This window comes from Bemisia tabaci, chromosome 8 (assembly GCF_918797505.1).
Source record: "Bemisia tabaci chromosome 8, PGI_BMITA_v3".
In the NCBI taxonomy this organism is placed as follows: domain Eukaryota; kingdom Metazoa; phylum Arthropoda; class Insecta; order Hemiptera; family Aleyrodidae; genus Bemisia; species Bemisia tabaci.
The window spans coordinates 44,270,043-44,292,541 of NC_092800.1; the positions used below are offsets into that span (position 1 = coordinate 44,270,043).

At 41.2% G+C, this 22,499-nt stretch overlaps 1 protein-coding gene across 2 annotated transcripts in view; it reads left to right on the forward strand.

Moving 5' to 3' along the window:
• side-IV (sidestep IV) overlaps positions 1-22,499 on the forward strand; it is a 648,417-nt gene that overhangs the window by 404,307 nt on the left and 221,611 nt on the right. For both annotated transcript variants that reach the window (XM_072303132.1, XM_072303133.1), the window contains exon 3: positions 7,432-7,564. In XM_072303132.1, the coding sequence (XP_072159233.1) occupies positions 7,432-7,564 (133 nt within the window). The remainder of the gene's footprint in view (positions 1-7,431; positions 7,565-22,499) is intronic.

The window sequence follows — 22,499 nt, forward strand, 5'->3', positions numbered from 1 at the left end:
CTACCGATTTCTTAGATAATTTTGTTTGTAATTTGATCTAAAATGTCTGAAAATTTCAAGGAAAAATAATTATAATTTTCCTCAAAAATAAACATTTTATCGAAGGAAATTTGGCAACTCTTGAATGCTCATACGGCGTTCTTCCTTAGCACGGTAGTGTGGTGGTTAGGTTCTTTATTTATTTATTTCACGCGGCTCATGGTGTAATCAAAGGTCTCTATTTTTCCCGGTCCTTTTTCACCCTCAAATTGAGCCATTAGTCAAGGTATACGAAGTTAAGCATTCTGACATCGATGTATTCGGTAACTGCATTTTTTTGTCGCATTTATTCCTTCAGTGAGCTACGGTCAATGGCTCGCGTCGCACGAACAGTTCAGTTAGTTCGTACGTTCGTGCGGAAGCAGGTATACTTTGAATTTATTTCTGAAGCGCAGTGTTGTGACGCAAAGGTGCTTCATGTCGGTCAAAGTATGATCTCAACGTGGTCTCGACGTGGTGCCATCATCATCTTTTTTCGCAGAAATTTCAAAGGTACGTGTTAATACCGAGTAGGAGTCGACATGACACCTTGTTTCACACACGAACATGGTCCGAAACGGACAAAATCATAATTGACGCAAATTCGTAACAACATGATCGTTTTTAGCAATGGTTTCCGAGTAACCAAAAAAAGTTCCAAGAGGTAATGGGTCTGTTGCATGCAAGAGATACAGCCAAAAAAATTTGCGGTTCATGGGTAAAAATTACGCAATTAGGCACGTAAAAAAAGTCTACAATCCATTCCTTAGTGCGCAATCTGCGTAGGTTGTGACACGCTAATTCAATTATTCCACATCTGTGGACAGTTTTTTCAGTCACCGCAGACCAGGTTTGCACGGACGGGAGGCTGAAAAACTGATCTAATTAATTAAACGGTTTCACTAACTTTTTACTGTACATTTCAGGTGTTAGTTGCTTCAAGCGCCGTGGCAGGCGGGCAGCCAGCGCGAAACACGCATTGGCGCCTACAAACCTAACAGGATACTTCACGCGTTGCGCAATGCATGAAGTATCCCTGTTAGGTTTGTGGCGCCAGTGCGTTGCCGCTCCGCTTTGTGTTAGGCTCTAATATTTAATCTGGCGGAGCCAGCTTATTCAACTCATGATTTTGAAATGTTTGCACATCCTGTATGGATTATTCTCGTTTTAATTGATGAAAAAAAATATGTATTAAAGGAAAATATAATGTATGTTTTGTAAATATTAAGGTGGTTCCGTATCAAACTGAATGATTTCCAAGCACTCGAATTTATACACACATTTCTTATAGCCTTTATAATCGATGGCGAAAAAGCAACATGCCAGGCGATAAAGTGTTAAAGCCCGCGATAGGAACTATAGCCCGGCTGCATAATGTTTTATCGCTTCGTTAGCCCGGCCGTATGATTTTCTCCGCATTCTACAGCTAGCTATATGACTTTTTGTAGCCTTCTTTAGCCGGCTATAAGAATTCCTATGGTATTTTGAAACGCAGCTCTTATCGCCAATTTTTACCAGGGAGAACATTTTCCCCTGAAATTTTCAGGAACTTTAGGTGAAATGAAGAACATAATTATCCGAAATATCGGTTGGAAAATATTCATAAGTCTTTCAGGAAATTCATGTTTTATCCAAGGAAATTGGGCAACGCCTGAAGGCTCCCACGGCGTTTTTCCTTAGCACGGTAGTGTATCACTTGCGTGCGATAGACTCATTCTACGACACGGCTCTTACGTCTTTTCGTCCCGGAAACGACGAATTGGACGTATTTCTGCCAAACGGAACTATGTGCATTATGACGTGAGCCCTGTTTATGCATGCATTCTTATGGGTATCAGGGCTCATGTCTTCATGTGCATAGTTCCCTTCGGCAGAAATACGTCCAATTGAGGAATGAAAAGCGTCCGAGGCCGAACTCGAAAGAGACGATACGCGAGGATTTTAAGGAAATTTAAGGACATTTTCTCCTGAAATTTTCAGGAATTTCAGTTGAAATTGAGAATATCATTACCTGAAAAATTTGTTGAAAAATATTTATAAGTTTACCAGGGAATTTGACAACGCCTGAAGGTTCATAAGGCGTTTTTTCTTAGCACGCCAGTGTATCACTTGCGTGCAACAGACTCATTCTACGACATGGCTCTAGAGTTACGTCGTTTCGTCCAGGGAACGACGAATTGGACGTATTTATGCTAAAAAGAACTATGTGCATAGGGTCTACGTGAGACATAGATCCTTTTGGCATCAATCTGTCCAATTGGACGTATTTCTGCCAAACGGAACTATGTGCATTAAGACATGAGCCCTGAGATCCATAAGAATATATGCATATCATGGCTCACGTCATAATGTACATAGTTCCGTTTGATAGAAATACGTCCAATTGAGCAATGAAAATCGTCCGAGGCCGAACTCGAAGGAGACGATACGCGAGGCGGTTCTTAATGTTTGAACGCCGGGGATGGAGGGATGGCGGTGTTGACGGTGACAGGGACGGGGTGGGGGAGGGGTGGGAGGGTGAAGGAAGGGAGAAGGGGGCGAGATCGTGGTTGGATTGCGTGCTCGATTGATTATTGAGACGCGGGAAATATTATTATGAGCCGCTGAGAGATACTTGGCGGGTCGTCCACCGCGCAGTCGGCTCCTGCCCACAATCGCCGTTTAAACCCGATGGATCTCTCGCGGGTCGCCGCCTCCACAACCGTTTTGTCACGCTTGCGGGGAATGTTCCGACGGAATTTAACAAGAATCCACCTAACTGCGTTTCACGTTGCCTCGTTTTCTCTCTTGCTCCATGTTTTTTTACAGGCTATGACCATTATGACAAGCTGCGAAGTTAAACATCATCATATGGATTGCATTTCGCAAAAATGAACCAAGAGCATTGCAATGGTGCTGAGATTGTGCAACCTCTTTTGTCTTGGAAGGAAAACCCTGATCATCTATGAATCATTTGCCATTCTACGCGCTAAAATGTGTAATTTAAGGCAAGAATTACCATGTAAATTTCATATTTGTGAGTGATCACAGTAGTTTCATTGCAAAGGGTGAAGTTTCACAATTTTAGCAACATAGCATTGCTCCTGGCTCCTTCTTGCAAAATGCAATTCACATGTTTTCTCATCAAAATTTCACGTCGAGCAGAATCACCCAGCAGTCTGATTCTGCCTGATCAGGAAATACCGAGGAAACCGCGAAATGACAGGGAATTTTAAAAAGTCATGGAAAGCCTGGAAAGGTCAGGGAAAATGACGAAAGTGTCAGGGAAAAACAGTTTAGCCACCCTTATTTGCTCTCTAGAATGGGTTTTAACGTTTCGAACAACACATTTTGCGTGAAAACTATTTAAAATTATGTCCTTTTAACTATCTGGCATATCTTTAACTTTCAAGGAATTTCACCGAAATATGTCAGGGAAATCAGGAATGTTCGGGAAATGTCAGGGAAATTCAGATTCTATATTCTGTGGCAATACTGAGAGCAGAATCACTTCCAAGTCGGCATTATTTTCTTCGATCACTATCAGTACCGCCATAAATAGAACAACATTGATCGCGGCGCTTAGATACAACCAAACGTACCTAACAACTATCCATGTTGCATATAGCGAGTATTGAAGGCGTTTTTGAAACGCGCTACCAATGAGTCCTCAGACAAGAAGTGAATTTAGTCATTATTATACATGTTTTTCCAGAGAAAACTCACGTAGAGCACGATTTGTACAACGAAAATTACTTGAAGTAACTCCTAACAATTACATCGACGTTATTTGGTGCATCAATTTAAACTTATTGCTCATGAAAAAAGCATCATCTGTTTGAATTAAACCGCTCACTAAGCAGCTGACAGATTTTGCTGTGTAACTTTATTACAACCCTGCGTTCAGCGTTTTGACACAGCGATTGCATGTTGTTCACACGTTGAACAAAGCTGGATGGGAATGAAGGACATAGCTCATCTGAGAATCCTGCCAAAACCAACTCAAAAAGTTCTGAGCAAGAATGTTTGTTAGCTCATCGATTCAAAAAGGAAGCGTAAGAAAGTAAAAATAAGCAACGTCTGATGGAGTTAAGTTGTCTCAGATGGATTTAAATAGAATCCGCCTACCTGAATTATACGTTGCCTAGTTTTCTCTCGGCCTTCGTTTTTTTTTTCCTTTTTTTTGTACACTGTAAAAAAAGATTGGTAGAATTTACCATTCCTTCACGCTGTATTTCACACAGCGTGAAAAGTCGATTCTGCCAGAGGAATGGTTACCTGTACCAGTATATAGTAACGTTTACCTATCTTCTGGCAGAATTGACTCTAAATTGACGCTGTGTGGAATACAGCGTGAAGGAACGGTAAATTCTACCAATTTTTTTTTCAGTGCAGATAATGATACAATATGAAACCTCGACAAATTCTGTAGGTAAATTTACTCTCGATCATGATGAAGAAGATAACGCATTACATTTAAGCCAGAACTCTCGCTTGGTTTTCTGTTACAAGAGAAGTCCGTGGATGGATTATTTTCAGAAAAACAATTTTTCAGCTTTACGTACCTCAGCGCTGGACTTCTCTCCTCCTCTTTGCAACGCACCTTGAACGCAGGCTCAGATACCCCTCCCCCCCCCTGCCTCCTTTAAGTTCCAACGAATTTTATGAACGGCCTGTTATATCTTTCGAAAAGAAGCAAATTAAAGAAAATGAGAAACAGCAACAAGCTCCCCTTGATTGGTTCGATTTGATCGTGCAACTTGACAACGCGTCCCGAAGGGTGATTTGTGCTTGAAGCGTCTACCCCCTCAGCCCCCTTTGTCCTGATTGGTCCCCCCTGCGAATGATTAAGGCGGAAGGGGCGCTTAATTTTGCCACCATTACAGTTTCTTCACTTTCATTATCGTTGCACAACACCCGGCCGATGACTCCTACGATCGGTGTAGCCCGCTGTGACCCCGCCGGTCGTCTCCTCCACCCCCCTCCTCCCCCAGTTATCAACCCCATCAGTGACCACCGAGGAAGCAGACATTTGTAATAAAGAAATGTTTTCATAAAAATGCTTAGAAAAGAACGGTGATAGCATTGATATCCAACTTGATTCCAAAACGAATATGACTTTACAGACATTTTGTAATCACAAGAAATGTTTTTCAATAAAAATGCCTTAGAAAAGAACGGTGATAGCATTGATCACATCCGAACTTTGATTTCCAAAACGTAATATGACCGTTAAAATACATTTCTGTCGCAAGCAAATAGTAAAATCCGGCGTTTTGTCAAATGCCCAGGCGAATAATCAAGCATTCACGTTTGGATTGAAATTCTGATTATATTCCTAATTTTTGACAGAGTAAGTCATTACTCAAGGATTTCTCTGTAAAAATGCGTTTCAAAATTAATACGATTTTTAGCTCCTACGTACATTCATCTTGACGTTTTCAGCATGTCATAGAAGACTTAAACAATTCCTAAGATTTCTACTTTGAACAAGGAGAGTTCAAACATTTGATGATTCATTTTTCCTAATTATTGAAAACTCTCAAGCTCTTCGTCATAAATTTAAAAAATTTCGTGAACTGCCCAAATTTGACAATCTGCCCAGGTATTTGATAAAAGGCCTGATTTTACTAATTGCCTGCAACATGCCCGCATACATTTACACTTTTAAATATCACACGTGAAAATTTAGTGTTTATACAAATCCAGATCGATCTGTAATCTGAAATCACCAAACAATGATTTTGTGACTATCGCAACTGCTTTATCGTGTAAGTAACAAACATTAAATAAAGACTTCCTTGTGGGACTTACCATTAAGTATTTCCTCTAGCTGACGATTTTTTTCAGGCTAGGTTTATTTCAAGTCCGCCTGTCATAAATTCTTCCGAAAATCGTAATTAACATCAGTGCAGCCGAAACCATGAAAGCTGCCTACAATTTATGATAGAATATTCTCGGCCGAAGTTTTCCACCCCCATACTGCCATGCTTTGGAAAACCGCCGCATGAACATTCGAATTTTGCCAAATTTCCCCCGCTAGAAAACGTATTTTGGAAGAACGTAATGTATATCTTGTCACGTAATTTTCAGATATCTTAGATCAAATTGCAAACACAATTTTCTGAGGGATTGGAAGAAATACACTTACAACTTCTCCAATAAATTCGTATTTCATCAAAGAAAATTTGGCAAGGCCTGATGGTTCTTACGGCGTTTCCCTCAAGTTGGCAGTCGAGCGATGCCCGTTCTGCCGTGCTAAGGAAGAACACCGTATGAACATGTGTATGTTGCCAAATGTCCCGTCAGAAAATATTTAATTTTTGAGAAAATTATGAATATTTTTCTTTGCAATTTTTAGATTTTTTCACATCAAACTACAAACAAAATCCTCCGTAAAATTCGAAGAAAAATTTTCACAAATTTCCCCGAAAATTAACGATTTGTCGAAGGAGATTTGGCAACGCCTGAGGGCTCATACGGCGTTTTTCCTCAGGACGGCAGCGTTTGTATGTGGGTCGGGCGGTGCGGTGGCCCTAGGGTGGCGTGCGGCGGGGATGTTTCGCGAGGGCGCCCCTCGCAATCGGGCGCCGGGATCTTAATCAAAACGGAATCAAATTACAAACAAAACGGTCATAGTTGACCGGCCCCCGACCCTCGCCCCGCCCCCCGGCCGCAACCCGAAATACGTGTAAACGACTCGTTCCTACACGGGGGATCGCTATCCCCCCTCCCCCGCCCTTCGCGGGGCTAATTTATACTAATTTCACACGTGATGCCTAATTTATCATGGGATTCCGTGCCGCCCGCCCCTGATATTAATACACCCGAAAAATGAGTGATAAAACCTCCCCCGCCCCCCGTCCAACGGGTTCGGGATTGCCGGTTGGGTCTCTTGTCCAATTGGACTACAATCTGCAATTCAGAACTACAACCTCTGACTCAGTTTAGAAACAACGTATGCACCATTGATTTTGCTATGTACATGAGTGTTTTTGTGGATGAGCCAGAAATTCTAGTTCCTAATTGCAAAATGAAGTCCAATTATGCTGCCGTGCTAGAGAAACACGCCGTATGAACTTTCAGACGTTGCCAAATTTTCTCTGATTATACACGAATTTTCGAGAAAACTTATGATTATTTTTCCTCCACTTTTTCAGATTATATTGTTTGTAATTTCACCTAATGTTCCTGAAGATTTTAACAGAATTTGTTAAAAAGTGGGATTTTACGGGTTAAATTCCTGCTTTCCGATCCCGGACCCTCCTCTGCACCTGGGGGGGGGGGGGATTCCATACTCCCCAGACCCAGACCCCACGGTGGGAGGTTTGTCCCTTCCCAGAACCTTATCCTGCATACGCGCTGTTCTGGATGAAGGCTCGTCGTAATTAGTCTTGGCTCTTTTTAACCATGTTTCCGTTTGCTTTGTTTCAGTTCCTGTTTACGAAGTCGAAGGAGTGGTGGGCGAAGCGGTGGAGATGCCATGTGACATTTCCGTACGTGATGCGAGGGACGCCCTGCACATGGTTCTCTGGTTCAGGGAATCGGACGGCGAGACCCTATACAAGTGAGTAACAACCTCGAAAATGGTTTTATCAACTAAAGGGATTGGAGAAGGCGCTTAAGTGCAATTTTTGAAAAAAAAATTGAGATATTAATTAGTTTAAGTATGACTAGTCTGAATGCATATTCAGTGAAAAATTTGCTCCCAAATTCCAATGTTTAAGCATACAAAAGTCAGTTTGAACTTTGTTTCCACCATAAGGATCCATGCAATCCTGAAACTTCAAACACGTATTTCTCAAGATAGCAAAAACTGCACCTATGCGCCTTGTCCTCCAAGCCTTGCAATTGTACTTGACACAAAGAGACAGGGGCAATGGATCCCAGAAACTCCGCACGACTAAATGGACCACATTTTGAAATTGGGGACTAATATTTTTTGCTCTTTTTAGAAGTAATAGTGCCGTTAGTTTTCTCGCGTAGATATACACTGTAAAAAAAGGTGCTAAAGTAAGTAACATCCCAGATGTTAAAAAAGTGTGCGACAACTCTTGGATGTTGTCATTAAAACTCTGATATTAAAGTAACATCCTAAGGATGTTATCATCATTCAAATTAAATTAAAGTTTCTCAACCCTCCAAAAGTTTTATCGGGAAAACGCAAAAATACAGACAAACGTTTTTTTTTTTAAAAAAAATCAATTCAAATTTATCAATTTGTTTTTGGTGCTATTGTACTACAAACTTATGATGTTAGCATTCCTTACACAATTCAATTATTTCCTAGTAATTTTAATAAATATAAAAAGGTTCGTGCTTTGAATGAGCTCCACCGTTCGGACGTTGGAGCCAACCCCTTGTTTTCCTTTACCCCAAGAACAGCGCATCGCATGAATGAAAGACGATGCTAAACAGCATATTTTCTCTCGCATTTGATCCTATTCATCAAATTTCGCAGGCTGTTTTGCAAACGCACCCAGGTGCCAGCTCACGCATCGGCGCAGCCTCAACCGCTGAGCGCGCCTACGTGTCTCGCGGAAATGCGGCAACGCGGGAGGGTATGACGCCCGTAATATCGGCGCCGCGACGTCAATATGCAGCGCGCCGCGCGGCGTCTCCAAGGGAGGAATGCAAATCAGCGCGGAATGTCTCGGAGCATCAAACGGGCCCGATTTTAAATCAAAACGCATTTAAACTCCGGTTTAAAGTGAGGCAGGCGAGGGTTCGCAGTCTCGAGCTCGACGTTGAGATCTCCTCGCAGACGCACTGCATATGTGACGTCTTGGGCTACGTTGCCACGCTGAATGGAAAAAAACCTACGGGTTTTCTTTCCGTCGCACAGTGCGGCCTTCTATGGACAAAAATAAAAAAAATCACAACTCGACATCTGAACATTTTTTTTGGAGTTTGTCATCTTAAACATATTTTTGACTAACAATGATGGTTCATTTTCAAATGTTTCGCTCAAAACTCCTTCAAATTTGGGTAGAAAATGGGTCGGAAATGGGTCGAGAGTGGTCCATAAAAAATACTCGGAAAGAGATGTCAACTTCATATGAACTTTTCTCGCTTCAAATGCGAAATGCTTCGGGTGGTTGACATTTTCTTAATCCTCAGATATCAAACTTCAATTCTACCAAAAAGATCTTACGACTATTAGAGATATTTGAAGTTAAAGTGTGAGCGTTTGACGTTGCTTTTACATTGTCAACATCGAGTTAATTCGAGGTTGCCAACTTCAATTGAACTTTTCTCGAAAAATAAGCAAAAAATCTTGAGATATAACATTTTCTTTGTTCCTCCAGTGTTTCAATTTGATAGTGCCAAAGGGTTTTCCTATGTTGGTGCTACTATCTTCATTATTTCAAGTTGAGTATTTTTTACCGATTTTTATCAGCTTCGTCCTAAGGATGCTGCATTGTGCGTCGCTACATTGGCGTAGCGTACTTTGCGATGTATCGATTGATCTGCCACTTAAACCTACGCAAATGATCGATAAACAGGGTGTTCGCAACGAGCACCTTAATAATCGATTCTCTACCATAGCTTCAAATGGGGAGATATCGATAATCGATCATTCACGCCTCGCCTCTGAGTCGCTCCTCTGGCGTAAGAACGTGACTCGGTCTCCTCATGAGCCCCAGATATCATGGATTTGCGTGTAAAACAGGGCTCACGCAGAAACTAAGGGGCTACCCCGGTCTAACAATGGCCCAAATTTTCCCTTCATTCGTAGATTTGTCTATAAATTTCAATAATCAGCCCAGAGGAGGCGTGCAGTGTTATTTTGACCATTGTGCTTTGCGATATATCGATCGATCTACCATTTAAACATATAGAAAAGGGTCGATAAAGTGGGTGTCGCAGTGAACACCTTAATAATCGATTCTTTACCACAGCTTCATATGGGGAAAAATCAATAATCGATCATTCACGTCTCGCCACTGATTTTGACTAGCCGACGGAGAAACGCCTTCATTTCCGACTGATACCGTGCAACACTCACAAGTTCGAATAGTTGTATCCAGAAATGTATCAGTTCAAATCTGAGAAATTCTCCTGGATGTCTCAGCTGTTACGCTAATAAAACTAGTAATGTTCTGTGCCCACATGGTAGATTATGTCAGGTCAATGGACCGAGCCCAATAAAACATCAATTTAATGGGAATTAAAGTAATTCAGGGTCATTTTACTGCCACTTAGAGTTCTTTAGAGTCAGCCAGAGGAATGCATTTACATTTCATTCAAATTTAACTCATTCTGAAAGGCCAAAATGCCGTCAACAAGGATGCTGAAACTTGGTTTTTGCACTATGCTTATAATTTTTAATATGATCAATAAGCTTAAATCGTCAAAACACGTGTCTCCGACTGGCTCAACTGACTTACTAACTTGTTTTTAGCTTAGTTTTTTAGATCGGACCTTTGAAATAACGCAGTCAGAACAAGTCGCAGCTGTCTTTAATGCGCTGATATTTAACCTTTTCACCAAGTTCGGTGTATTTTACATTATATTTTAATGGTGAATATGTTATGTGGCGCTTTAATTCTCATCCCTATGTCCAGTGGCTCATTGTTTGAGTGTTCAACCGCAAAAATATATCACAACTCAATCGACTTTTAATAGCGGCCAGCTCCATCACCCCAGTTATCACGATCTAATCTTAAATCACTCTTTCAAACTATTGTTATTTATGGTCTTTTTTATGCCACATAAAAATGTAATGTACGGGTATTTTTTCGGCGAACCCTGCATAAGAGAAAAATTGTCTGGAATAAACTTGTATCTCAATCCACTCGCTAAACTGACCTAATTTTTATTATATTGGCACCGGTTGGAGGATTTGAGATTAACTCGCTCAACATTGTCAAGCTGGCTTGATTTGTCTTTTGAACTACTGTCAGAATAAAACTAGGCAATTTTACCAGATTTTTTCCGCATACTTAAATCAATTCATTTAATTTTGACTACTCTGAGAAACATTCATCTAGATTTTACCAAAAGTAAAATAAAAATGTTTCCTCCAGATTTTTCATGTTTTTTTTTTTTTTTTTTTTTTTTTTTTTTTTTTTTTTTTTAACGTTTCATTAACGTTAAAGTTAAGAACACAGTTTTTCATGACCAAAACTTAACGGTAACAAAACAATGTTTCTGTAACTAAAAAAAACTGGCTTTAAAAAAAACAAAATTTTGTCGACAAGAAACGACGTTTTAAGTCAGAATAATATTTCAAGAATATGTTTTTTCAGTGAATCTTAGTTTTAGTTGGAGTGCACTGTGCAAAAAGGAACCAAGAGCATTACAGTGTTGCTAGGATTGTGTAATTTACATTTGTTGCAAAAAATTACCGAAATCATGAAAGAAATTACATTTCCGAAGGTAATTTTCGTCTCGAATTCATAGTTATTGGGAGTAAAGATGAAACTTGTTTAGATGATCAGTTTATATTTGCAAGGTAATAAAAGTTGCACTATCTTAGTGACATTGGAATGCTCTTGGCTCCTTTTTGCAAAATGCTAACCAGTTATAGCGTCCATGAAACGACGGAATGACATGGGTGGATTTTGACTCGGAGAAATAATTCAATTCCGTCGGGTGGCGCAGATTTGGCGTCGAAGCCGAGAGGAGACGAGGTTGCAGTAAAATTTTGATTCATTAGAAGGCAGAACAAATACAGAGCGGGGACCGCCTGAGAAAAGCGCAAAATGGCAGTTTCATGGAGATTTATGCCCAAACAAAATGCAAACATCCTTCATGTGAATAATGTCATTTAAATGCATAGTAATAGCTCCCAAATAAAGCCTCCCCCCTCCCACCCTCACTCCCGAACCCCTCTCGATTATTTATACTCACCCCTTCACCCCCTCACCCCCCTCCGCCCCCGCCCCGCCCCGACCTCTTGCCCCTATTACGTATGTGCATGTATGTCCCGATTGTATTTTTCTATTTTTTTCTTCTTTTTTTTTAATAACTGCTTCCTTCCCGGTCCCATTAATTCTCGACAACTCATTTTTATGTCGCAATCCGTATGCGATTTGGCGTTCGCGGGTGCTCATTTGGACGCATTTCTGTCAAACGGGACTATGTGCATTATGATGTGAGCCCTGCTATGCATATATTTTTATGGGTCTCGGGGCTCATGTCTTAATGCACATAGTTCCGTTCGACAGAAATACGTCCATTTTGCCGGCGAAATGTGGTGGCTTCCTTGCTGGCTCTGCCTCCACTCGAGGCTTTTTCGGTGTAATTATGTCGCCTGAAAAATTGGGCCCGCACGCTGTTCGCCTCCCATAAAACTGCTATCAGTCACGATCTACCCGGGGAACAATGATGGAATTGACCATGTTCCAATGTGATCTCGGCACCGATCGACAGAGATGATTGAAGTTTCACATATTGGCACTCAGCCGGGCATAACAGAATGTATTAAAAAGTAGACATGAAATAAAAAACTTAGTCATTATAAGTAGACCGTAGCCCTGTGTTTTTTGGATGAAATAGAGTGCAAAAGGTCTTTGGTGTACCGACAATTTTCCTTCAATAATTTAGTTAGGCAAAATAACTTGCTCCGTGTCTCTCTCGTGATATTTTGACCCTTGTACAACAGAATCAGCTCCTGGGTTTCCTAGCTTACATATGCTAGGTGAATACATGCAGTAGAATTAAGAGGAAAGAGGAATATAAGGAGAATGAAAAGGAGGAGAGGATAGTAATAAGAAGAGAGGGGAAATTACAATAACAAGAAAATAAGAAAAAAGCAGAAGAGGAGGAAGAAGAGGATAAATGATGATAAATGAGAAAAGGAAGAAAAAGCGAAAGAATTGTCTTTCATTCTCAAACAAATTAAAAAAAGAGAATTCGTCTCGTCCTTTTTCCTTTCGTTTTCTACTCCCTTCATTTCTCTTTCCCTTTTCGTCTTCTTCTCCTTTTGTCTTGAAACGCAGAAATCCAAGACTCGACCGTACACGTGATCCGAGTCGGTCAAACTCTCAAACGGTGTTGAACGCGCGATGCAGAAGTATTCCTCCAGGCGCTGGTATGCATTTGGCGTAATGCGCGAAGTATTCCTCCAGTCTTGTAGGCGCTTATATAAGTAACGCGCCGACCACATTGTGTAGTGTGCGATTAATTAAACTCGCGGAGTCAGCGTTTTCCAACTTGTCACTACGATTAAGTATTTGCACACTCTATATGGATTACTATTGTGAACACGAGAATGATATAGGCGGTTTTTTCTGAACACGACGGAAACGCGTAAATCCCTCAACGGGGCATTTCGGTGGGGACGGAACGCGAGATTTCCACGAGAGGTCTTTTTCTGCGGGGAACCTCGAGGCAGGCCGGAGTCGAAGCCGCAAGGAAGAACCGCACAACCGCCAACGGCCGACCCGGACGGATACGCTGTTTCGCCGTAGCGAGAGGAACTCGGATTCGCATTAACGGAGTCGCGAGCGGGGCACTCCCTTTCAAACGGGATTAAAAATTAATAAAGGGCTTGATGCGCTTTTTTCAGTCACTTGTAGACGGGGTGGCAGGGGGGGGGGGGGGGGGGGGCAAATAGACACGAGCCACGGGACCGCCTGAAAGGAGCCCGGTGGAAACTGGAAGAAGCCAGCGGATATGAAAGGCTAAGAACGATGAGTTGAGATGTTTAAATTGATAATTCGTTCGGGGGATCCGCCGTTGCCACGGCTGGCAAGACGCCACCGTCCCGAGCAATTCTTAGGTTTTAGTCAGCAGACCAGACATGTTCTATATTGGTCCCTCAAAGCAGTTACACCCAACTGAGGAGCCTCTCCGCCGGTACATTCGCTCGAATACAATTCGCTCGAGTTAAGTAAATCAGAATTGTTAGATCCTAGGCTGACTGTTTGGGTTCTTCGGACTTCCATCATATGTCACATGAAAACGGATTGAAAATCAAAAGGGACATAAACTGAAGGACAAGATCAGGAAGTAGTAGAAGAAAAAGAAAAAGAAAAAGAAAAAGAAAAAGAAAAAGAAGAAGAAGAAGAAGAAGAAGAAGAAGAACGACAACAAGCAGAAGAAGAAGAAAGGAGGAAAAGGAGGAGAATAAAGAGAAGAGAAGGACGAGGAAGAAGAAAGTAAGAGGGAGGACATGAAGAGGAGGCGGAAGAGAAGAATGATAAAAAGACGAAAAGGAGGCAGAAGTGACTTTTTTCAGCCTCTTTTTCTACCCACTGTTCTTTTTCAGCGAATTTTTCTTGATTTTCTCCTACCTTTTTCCTCCTCTACTCTGCCATTTTCATCTTTTTCTCTCTCTTTCATCTTCATCTTTTTCTCTAAATCTTGTTGTCATCGTTGTCGTTCTTCCTCTCCTCTTCCACCCAAATTTGAAAATAATTCATGTCATTCTCATTTTCGTCTCCCTCTCCCTATACCTATTTTTAATTTTCTCCTTTCCTCTCCTCTCCTTTTCCACCTCTTCTTTTTTTCATCCCCGTCTTCTGATCGCTAATGGATTCTCACTTGCATTATTCCAGATGTCCTTCGAAGACTAGGGTGAATCATCCATGGAAGAATCCCTTCACATTGATCTTTAATTTGAAATTGAAGGGGATGGAGATCACGTCATATGTGCATCATAAGTGCAGTTTTTGAAAAAATGGATAATAATGTTTTCAACTAACATAAGACTAGACCTAAAATATTTTCTGTGACAGACTCAATCCTAAAAGCTAATTTTAAAGCGAGCTTTTTTTGAAGAGTGATGTTGAACTATCATAGGAATTCTGCCATAAGGTTCCATGTGATTTTGAACCTTTAAACACGTATTTCTCAAAACAGCGAAAATTGCACTTATTCGTCGCATCCACCAAGCCCTCGATTGAGATCCCTGTCAGAAACTGTTAAGTTCGGCAATCCCGCGCTGCAGCTATTCGCACGTATTGATGGAGCGAAAAAGCTGTCCTCGCTAAGTCGAAAGTAAATACGCTTCAAACATTATTTTTTTACGCCCCCCCCCCCCCCGTCAGCAACCTGCAAGCGAACTGCCAAGCCAGCACCCGCTCTCCTAAGCCAGAACCGCGTACCTCCAATGGGAACCCTATGGAAGATAAGTCGTTTTTGCCGAGGAGGCGCAGCTCCCGACCTCCCCGGGCCACAGGTTCCGTCTTAATTTAAAACAAATAATTTGCCTCTCCATTCAACTGCAACAAATCGGTTTAAAATTCCTCGCGATCTTCGTCTTTCCCTCCGTTTTTTTCCCATACAACCCTACGCTGAATGCTCCGAGCACTGAAAGACTGAGACTAATGCTGACATTGCACTGAGTATCGTCCGGGTTTTGCTTCATTTCAAAAGGCTTCGCCTTTTGCATAGAATTGCCCCTTTCCTTTTTTTCCTTGCCCACACAAAATTTTTTTTTTTTATTTTTTTATTTTCTTCATTACTTTTCTGCAATCGCAAGTCCAATAATCTTCCGTGGAGTAAAACATGAAAATAATATTAAATCTGTTCTTAAGGATCGTCCGTGTCGATGGTCAAATCGTCGTTTCCCCCACGAAAAAACGTAACTACATTTCGGTGTTGTCAAATTTCCTCTCGCAAATTGTATATTAATTAGGACAATGTTAGATGTTTTCTGACTGAAATTTTACTGATTTTTCCTTAGATTTCGCGCAAAATTTTGAAAAACTTTGGATAAAACCGCACAGGTACATTATTGTAAAATGAATCAATTGTTTGAGTCAATTTGGCAACCTTAGATTGGAGTTACGTTTCTTCGTCGGGAGACGACGAAATATGTGATACCACGTATCTTCGTTTGCAACATTGCAGACTCCTGTTATACAATATGCATTGCAGAGCAAGTCACCATAATTTCTCGGAATAAAGCGGTAAATTTGGCAAAATGCCGAAAAAAAGTGTTACGTAATTTAGGGACGGCCCCAGAGTAGGTTTAAAATTCGCTTAATTTTATCTTTAAATCGGGAACGGAGTATTGCAATTTTTAAGAGTGCACATGTTCATACTTTACCTAGGATTTAAATACTCGTGTAAATCGCCTGGACAAAAATGGCGATAAGCTGCGTTTCAAATACATAGGAATTCTAGACCGGCTAAGAAGCTACAGCAAATCTTATAGCTGGCTGTAGAATGCGGAGAAAATCATACGGCCGGCTATACGAAGCGATAAGAAATTATGCAGCCGGCTATAGTTCCTATCGCCGGGCTTTACACTTTATCGCCCGACTGTTGCTTGTTTCGCCATCGATTATAAAAGGCTATAAGAAATTGTGTCAAATTCGTTGTGCTTTGAAAATCATATAAGTTTGATACGGAATCACCTTAATATTTACAAAACACACCTTATATTTTCCTTCTAATACATATTTTTTCTCATCAATTAAAATGAGAATAATCCATACAGGATGTGCAACATTTCAAAGTCATGAGTTGAATAACGCTGACTCTGCCAGATTAAATATTAGAGCTAACTCAACTTGGAGCGGCGACGCACTGGCGCCTTGACAAACTAATAGGGATACTTCACGCATTGCGCAACGTGAGTATCCGATAGGAATTGTAGGCGCCAATGCGCCGTGGGCATGTGACAAGAGCCTTGCGGACAGGGCGCATGAGTTAAAAACTGACGATCTAGTCGTCGTCGTCGTGTCGTCGTGTCGCGCCTCCTCATACCCGGTCCTCACCGCTGACGTCACCAGCGCTTTCAAAGTCCCATTCATTCTTATGGCCCGAGCACTAACGAGCACACCCCTTCTTTCCACTTGCACATAGTTCCATTTCGCATAAATACGTCCAATTTAAAGTCAGATAAGGCGTCTGCCTCGCTCTCTTCAAAGCTCAAACCAGCGAGGAGCAGAGACTTCCATCCTGAAGAACACAAAGTCTCGAGTCTTCGAAGCTCGAGACACACGCCCGAAAGCCAAAGGGTACTTTAAATTGGTCACCCTTCCCTGATTACTGTCCCCGTTTAATTAACGAGCCCCCCTTCCGAGGAGCCGCGGGGGGGGGGGGCAAAAGAAACAAACCCAATAAGAGAATGGAAATTACTGCCAGTCAAACGAGGCAGCAAATAATCCGAGAGCCGCGCACAAAGGATACCTTTATTACTCGAGCACCGCCGTCTTGGGACGTAAGAGCGTATCTCGATTTCCGCGTGGTCCCCGCTTCACATGTAAACCTATACTTTCTGCAGCTCATACGGGAATTGCGGTTACGGCGTTACGTCAGGAAAACGAGGTTTTGACGTTTGATCGCGCCGCGAATTAATAGGACTCCCGGTCTTGAGGAGCGATTTTAATTTCGAAGAATCACTCTTTCATAAAGTCCAACGTGCATAATAATCTTGAGTGCTTATTGACATCGCCCCCCGCCCCCCCGCTCTCCCGTGTGGCTTGTCAGGAGTCGTCAGTTTGCTCTGCCCCCCCCCCACCCCTCCTACACCAGGTGAAATTGCATTCTGCGATTTGCGCTTTTAATCAAGCGTCAACCAGCGATGAAGGGGGTAGGTTCCTTCTGGGTAATACTTTATTGCTCGGAATCCCGCTCAAAGAGGTCGTGAATTTTACCCGCGGCTGAACACTGCCGTGTTAAGGAAGTGCGCCGTATGGACCTTCAGACACCGCTTAATAATTTTGATAAAAGACGATTTTTGGCGCAGCTTGTTTCAGTTTTTCAAAGAGGTTTGCAATTTACTAAAAAATTTCTAGGAAAAATATTTATAACTTCCCTCACAAATACGCATTCATTCGAGAGGAATTTGGCAACGTTCGAATACTCATGTAACTTTTTCCTTAGCGCGGCAGAATAACGTATGTTTCACAGAGGAAATGAAGCCAACTGAAATGACTTTTAAGTGGAATTGCATGAATGTCACTTTGAGCATCTCAGGAATCGTCCTTTCCGAGTCAAAAGAGCGTTTTATCCCAAGATTCTCCAACGGTTAATTTTATAAAGCGGCAAATCAATAAGTCAGTTTTGTAATGCATGAAATATTTAATTCATTTAAATGATGAAAATTAAAATTTGTACAGAATTACATAATTCTGTTCTGGTGAAGTCTTTTATTACTCTTAGATTTTCATGTTGTTTCTCTTCTTAATTGAAGCATTTACCAATTTTTATCTCTATAAAATCATTGATTTCACATTAGACTCCTCTCAAAAGTACGCATTAACAGTGGAGATCTGAAACACCGCAAACGTGAAGTGCCCTACCTGCATCCAACACCTTAATTTTCAAATACTTCAGGAATATCCGTGGTTTTATCGGAACGGAGACGTAAGAAATAACGAGATGAGATCACTGCCGTGCTAAGGAAGAACGCCGTATGAACATTCGAGAGTTGCCAAATTTCCCCGGATAAAACATGTATTTTTGACGAAATTTCAGCATATTTTTCCTTGAAATGTTCAGATATTTTAGATTGAATTGCGAACGAAATATTCTGAAAAACCGGGGAAAAAATATTTACAATTTCCCCAATGAATTCGTATTTTATGAGAAGAAATTTGGCAACTCCTGGAGGTTCATACGGCGTTTTTCCTTAGCACGGTAGATCACCAGTCGCAGTCGCCCCGCGACCAGTAACAAGGGTCGGGACCCCACGTTCCTCCAGTCCTGCGGCTTTCCGTCATTCGGGGTGTGGGCTTCGATTACAGCGAAGGGCATGTTAGCATTGGGATCCCCGGGGGGGGGGGGCGAAAGAGGAGGGGGGGCGAAAAATGCAGATGAAGGAGAAAGAGGTTGAGGTTGTGGGGTTCGTCGCGCCCTTTGCGGTTGCGGCCGCCGAAAGCCCCGATACATCCGATACCATAAACAATGGATTTAATGGACCGCACTAACCCGTAAATAACTCTTTCCTCGCCCACGCAGTTGCCGTTTCTAGCGCTGCGCCTCCGTAAGTGGGGACTTACGTGTGGATACAATTTATTTTAGAGGCCCTCCACTAACAATCTGGCCTCACTAACAACGAGCACTATAATTGGATTGCATTTTGCAAAAAGGAACCACTAGCATTGCAATGTTGCTAAGATTGTGCAACTTCTTTTGTCTTGGAGGAAAAACCCGATTATCCATTAATAGTTTCTATTTTACTCGCTAAAACTGTAAATTTAAGACAAAAATTACCATCTAAATTTCATAGTTTTTCACGATTTCCGCAATTTTATTGCAAAAGATGAAGTTGCACAATCTTAGCATCATTGCAATGCTAGTGGTTTCTTTTTGTAAAATGCAATCCAATTGAATCAGTGAGATCGAAAACACACCAACTCGGTAACTCGACAATGCGCAACTTTCATTAAAGACGGTCAATTTTTATAAAGGTTATTGAAGTTAGCGCCACTGTTCCAACTTGGACCTTTAAAATGTCCGTAAGTGCTTGTCTTTCGGCACCAAAAATCTCTTTCTTAGACTAATTTCTTCATTTACTGTTCGGTTTCGTGTGTGTCTTGATTCTTTTCATTTTTCGAGTTGGTATGTTTTCGTTCTCACTAATTCAAATATAAGAGGAATGAAAAGGAGGAGAGGAAAATAATAAGAAGAAAGGAGAAATTACAGTAACAAAAAGATAAGGAGAAGGCAGAAGAGAGGAAGAAGAGGAGATATGATTGAAAAATTGAGAAAATGAAGAAAAAGCGGAAGAATTCTCTTCTATTCTCTGACAAATCGGAAAAGAACAAAACGAGAATTTGTCTCGTCGTTTTCTCTCCCCGTTTACTACTCCCTCTTCTTCCCCTTTTTCTTCTCTTCTTTTTGTCATCGTCTTGAGATGCAGAAGTCGCATACTTGACCGCACAAGAGAGCCGAGTCGGTCAAACTGTCAAACGGTGTTGAACGCGCAATGCATGAAGTATTCCTCCGAGGCGCTAGTATGCATTTGGCGTAATGCGCGAAGTATTCCTCTAGTCTTGTAGGCGCTTATATGCGTAACGCGCCGACCACACTGTGTAGTGCGCGATTAATTAAATTCGCGGAGTCAGCGTTTTCCAACTTGTTACTACGATTAAGTATTTGCAGTGCGAATACTCTTGTATACACGTATAATTGAATACAGTGATATCGTTAACACGACGAAATCGCGTATATCCCTCAACGGGGCATTTCGGTGGGGACGGAGCGCGAGATTTTCACGAGAGGTTTTTTTGCGGGGAACCTCGAGGCACGCCGGAGTCAAAGCCGCGAGGAAGAACCGCACCAAAAATCTTTTTCTTAGACTAATTTCTTCATCTACTGTGCAGTTTTGTGTGTGTCTTGACTATTTTAATTTTTCCGAGTTGGTGTGTTTTCGTTCTCACTGATTCAATTCCGTGAGGTACAAGTTTTACTCTGAGGTTAACGCTATTTTTCGCCTGATGATGGCTGGTGAGCAACTTGATGAGCATGAAATCACATGAAATCCCCCAAATAATGATTAATGAAAGTCGGTCAGAGCGCTTTGCTTGGTGAGGTTTTGCAAATTAGCTTACAAGTGCTGAACCTATGGGTCACCAAACCTTGTGTTTTTCCGTCAATATTCTGAAAGTACTAGGTGAGTAGATTACGTGAAGCTTCATTACGTATTTTTAGGGCTAAAATCCCAGACAAGCCCGATTTTAAAAAGTTCAAAAACTCGAAGGAATTTCAAACGAGCCAAAATTGCGGGGACACGATGGCAGTGAAATACTGCGGCAGTCAAATCGCTATCTCGGATTTTTACATTAAAATCGAAATTTTTAATATAACTTTAAATTTTTAGGTATTAAATTATTTACTGTATTAAATTACGGTAATATTTTTTTTTTTAATCAATCTTCCTAGAGAAGACCTGCTTCCGCTGTCTCCCTAGTTACAATCGTACCATTTTCATTATAATTTTGATAAAACATTTCTCGTGCAGGCCCTAGAAAAGTAATCTTTATCCGAGAGGTAAAAATGACGGTCGAAACTTGGCAACGTTCCGGACAAAGTTGATCAAACGGAAAACTACCTTCCCGGCCTCTACAAGTTTACTTATGCACAATGACATGACCGCGTGATATATTTTATTTCTCTTTTTTATTTTTATTACCTCTGGATTACCTAACCCTTTGCCTTTGCTCTCTGCCGCTTGGAGGACGGGATTTTTTTTCTCACGCATAAACTCCGCACTTTCAGACCGTCTACCCTCCTCTGTCTAATTTATTGTGAGGAGCCGCGATTTTTACAGGCTGTTGTTCACAAAAGTTGCCTTTCATAACAGATGATTTCTATAAAAGTTTGCCTCTACCAAAGGCCTTTATAGCAGCCGTAAAAACTATCCTTCGAGCATTCCTCCCATGATACTGTGCAGCCTTAATTATGTTAAAAATTGAAAATTAAGTTTGGTTGAAAAGCGGCGCGGTGGTAGTATTGGTCGGTCTTCCCGTGGTTCATGTTTCTGATCAGTCAATCGCTGTTCTGGTTGAAACAGACATTAAAACCCCACTTTCACTTAAATTTACATTTCAAGACATTTGGTGCAGTAAGACAAGAAGGGAAAAATAAAATAAGATATGAACCGTATCCCCGCTAGAATTGGTTCATGTTGCGTTAAATCCTAAATGACTGATTCTTTTTTTCCACACAAACGACTAACAAGGGTCGAAATGACATGTATTTACATATTATTGGTTTGACGTACTCCATTCTTTTTTATGGGTTTGAAAGCATCATCGCATAAGTAAGTAGTAAGTAAATATTAAAACTTTTGAATTTTTTTTAAAAAAAACTCATGCTTTCACTTACTGATACCGTGATTTTTTTTAAATTTTTCAAAAGTTTTAATACAACAGCTTTTATTGTTTATATAAACTTCGATCGTTTTATTAAAACAACAAGTAAATAGTAAGTATAATTGTGAAATTATTATTCTTTAAATCCTTTGAGGGTTTCATATTATCAGTTCTGTACAAGATTTCTACACCTTGTACCCCCTCCCCCACCCTCGCCCCCCGTGTTAATTATTTAGCCTCTTATTTCAAAAGGTATATTTCTTCTTTTGATGCAGAAATGATTTATTTTTGATCAATTTTGTGCTTAATGTATTGTTTTAGTAAAACTGATATGCAGGACCTATTAAAAATAGTCGATTCCAACCATAGTTTTTTCCTCAGGGTGGCAGTGTGCGCATCTTAAACAAATGGTCCGATTCCCAAATGTGAACCATTTTTTGAGTACATGGAAATTGATCTGACACAATACTTCGACAACCGCGCCAAAGAAGGTTATTCATACAGTCGTGTACCAGGAAGAATCCCCTTAATGTGCACCCCGATGTTTGCCCGGAGGGTTGATGATACCCGGTAATTAATTATCAACATTCTCAGCCGCGGGCCTTGAAATTTAATCACTCACTCGTGGAAAATACTCATCACCATTGAAAAGTGAGCCGCTCCTTTTAATCTCCGCTAAATCTTCATTATCTTCTTCCTAGCGAAATTCTCGCTTTCATCCGATTCTCCTCTATCACCTGGGTCTTGCCTCCGTGCGTTACTTTGAGCGGCGCGGCGCAC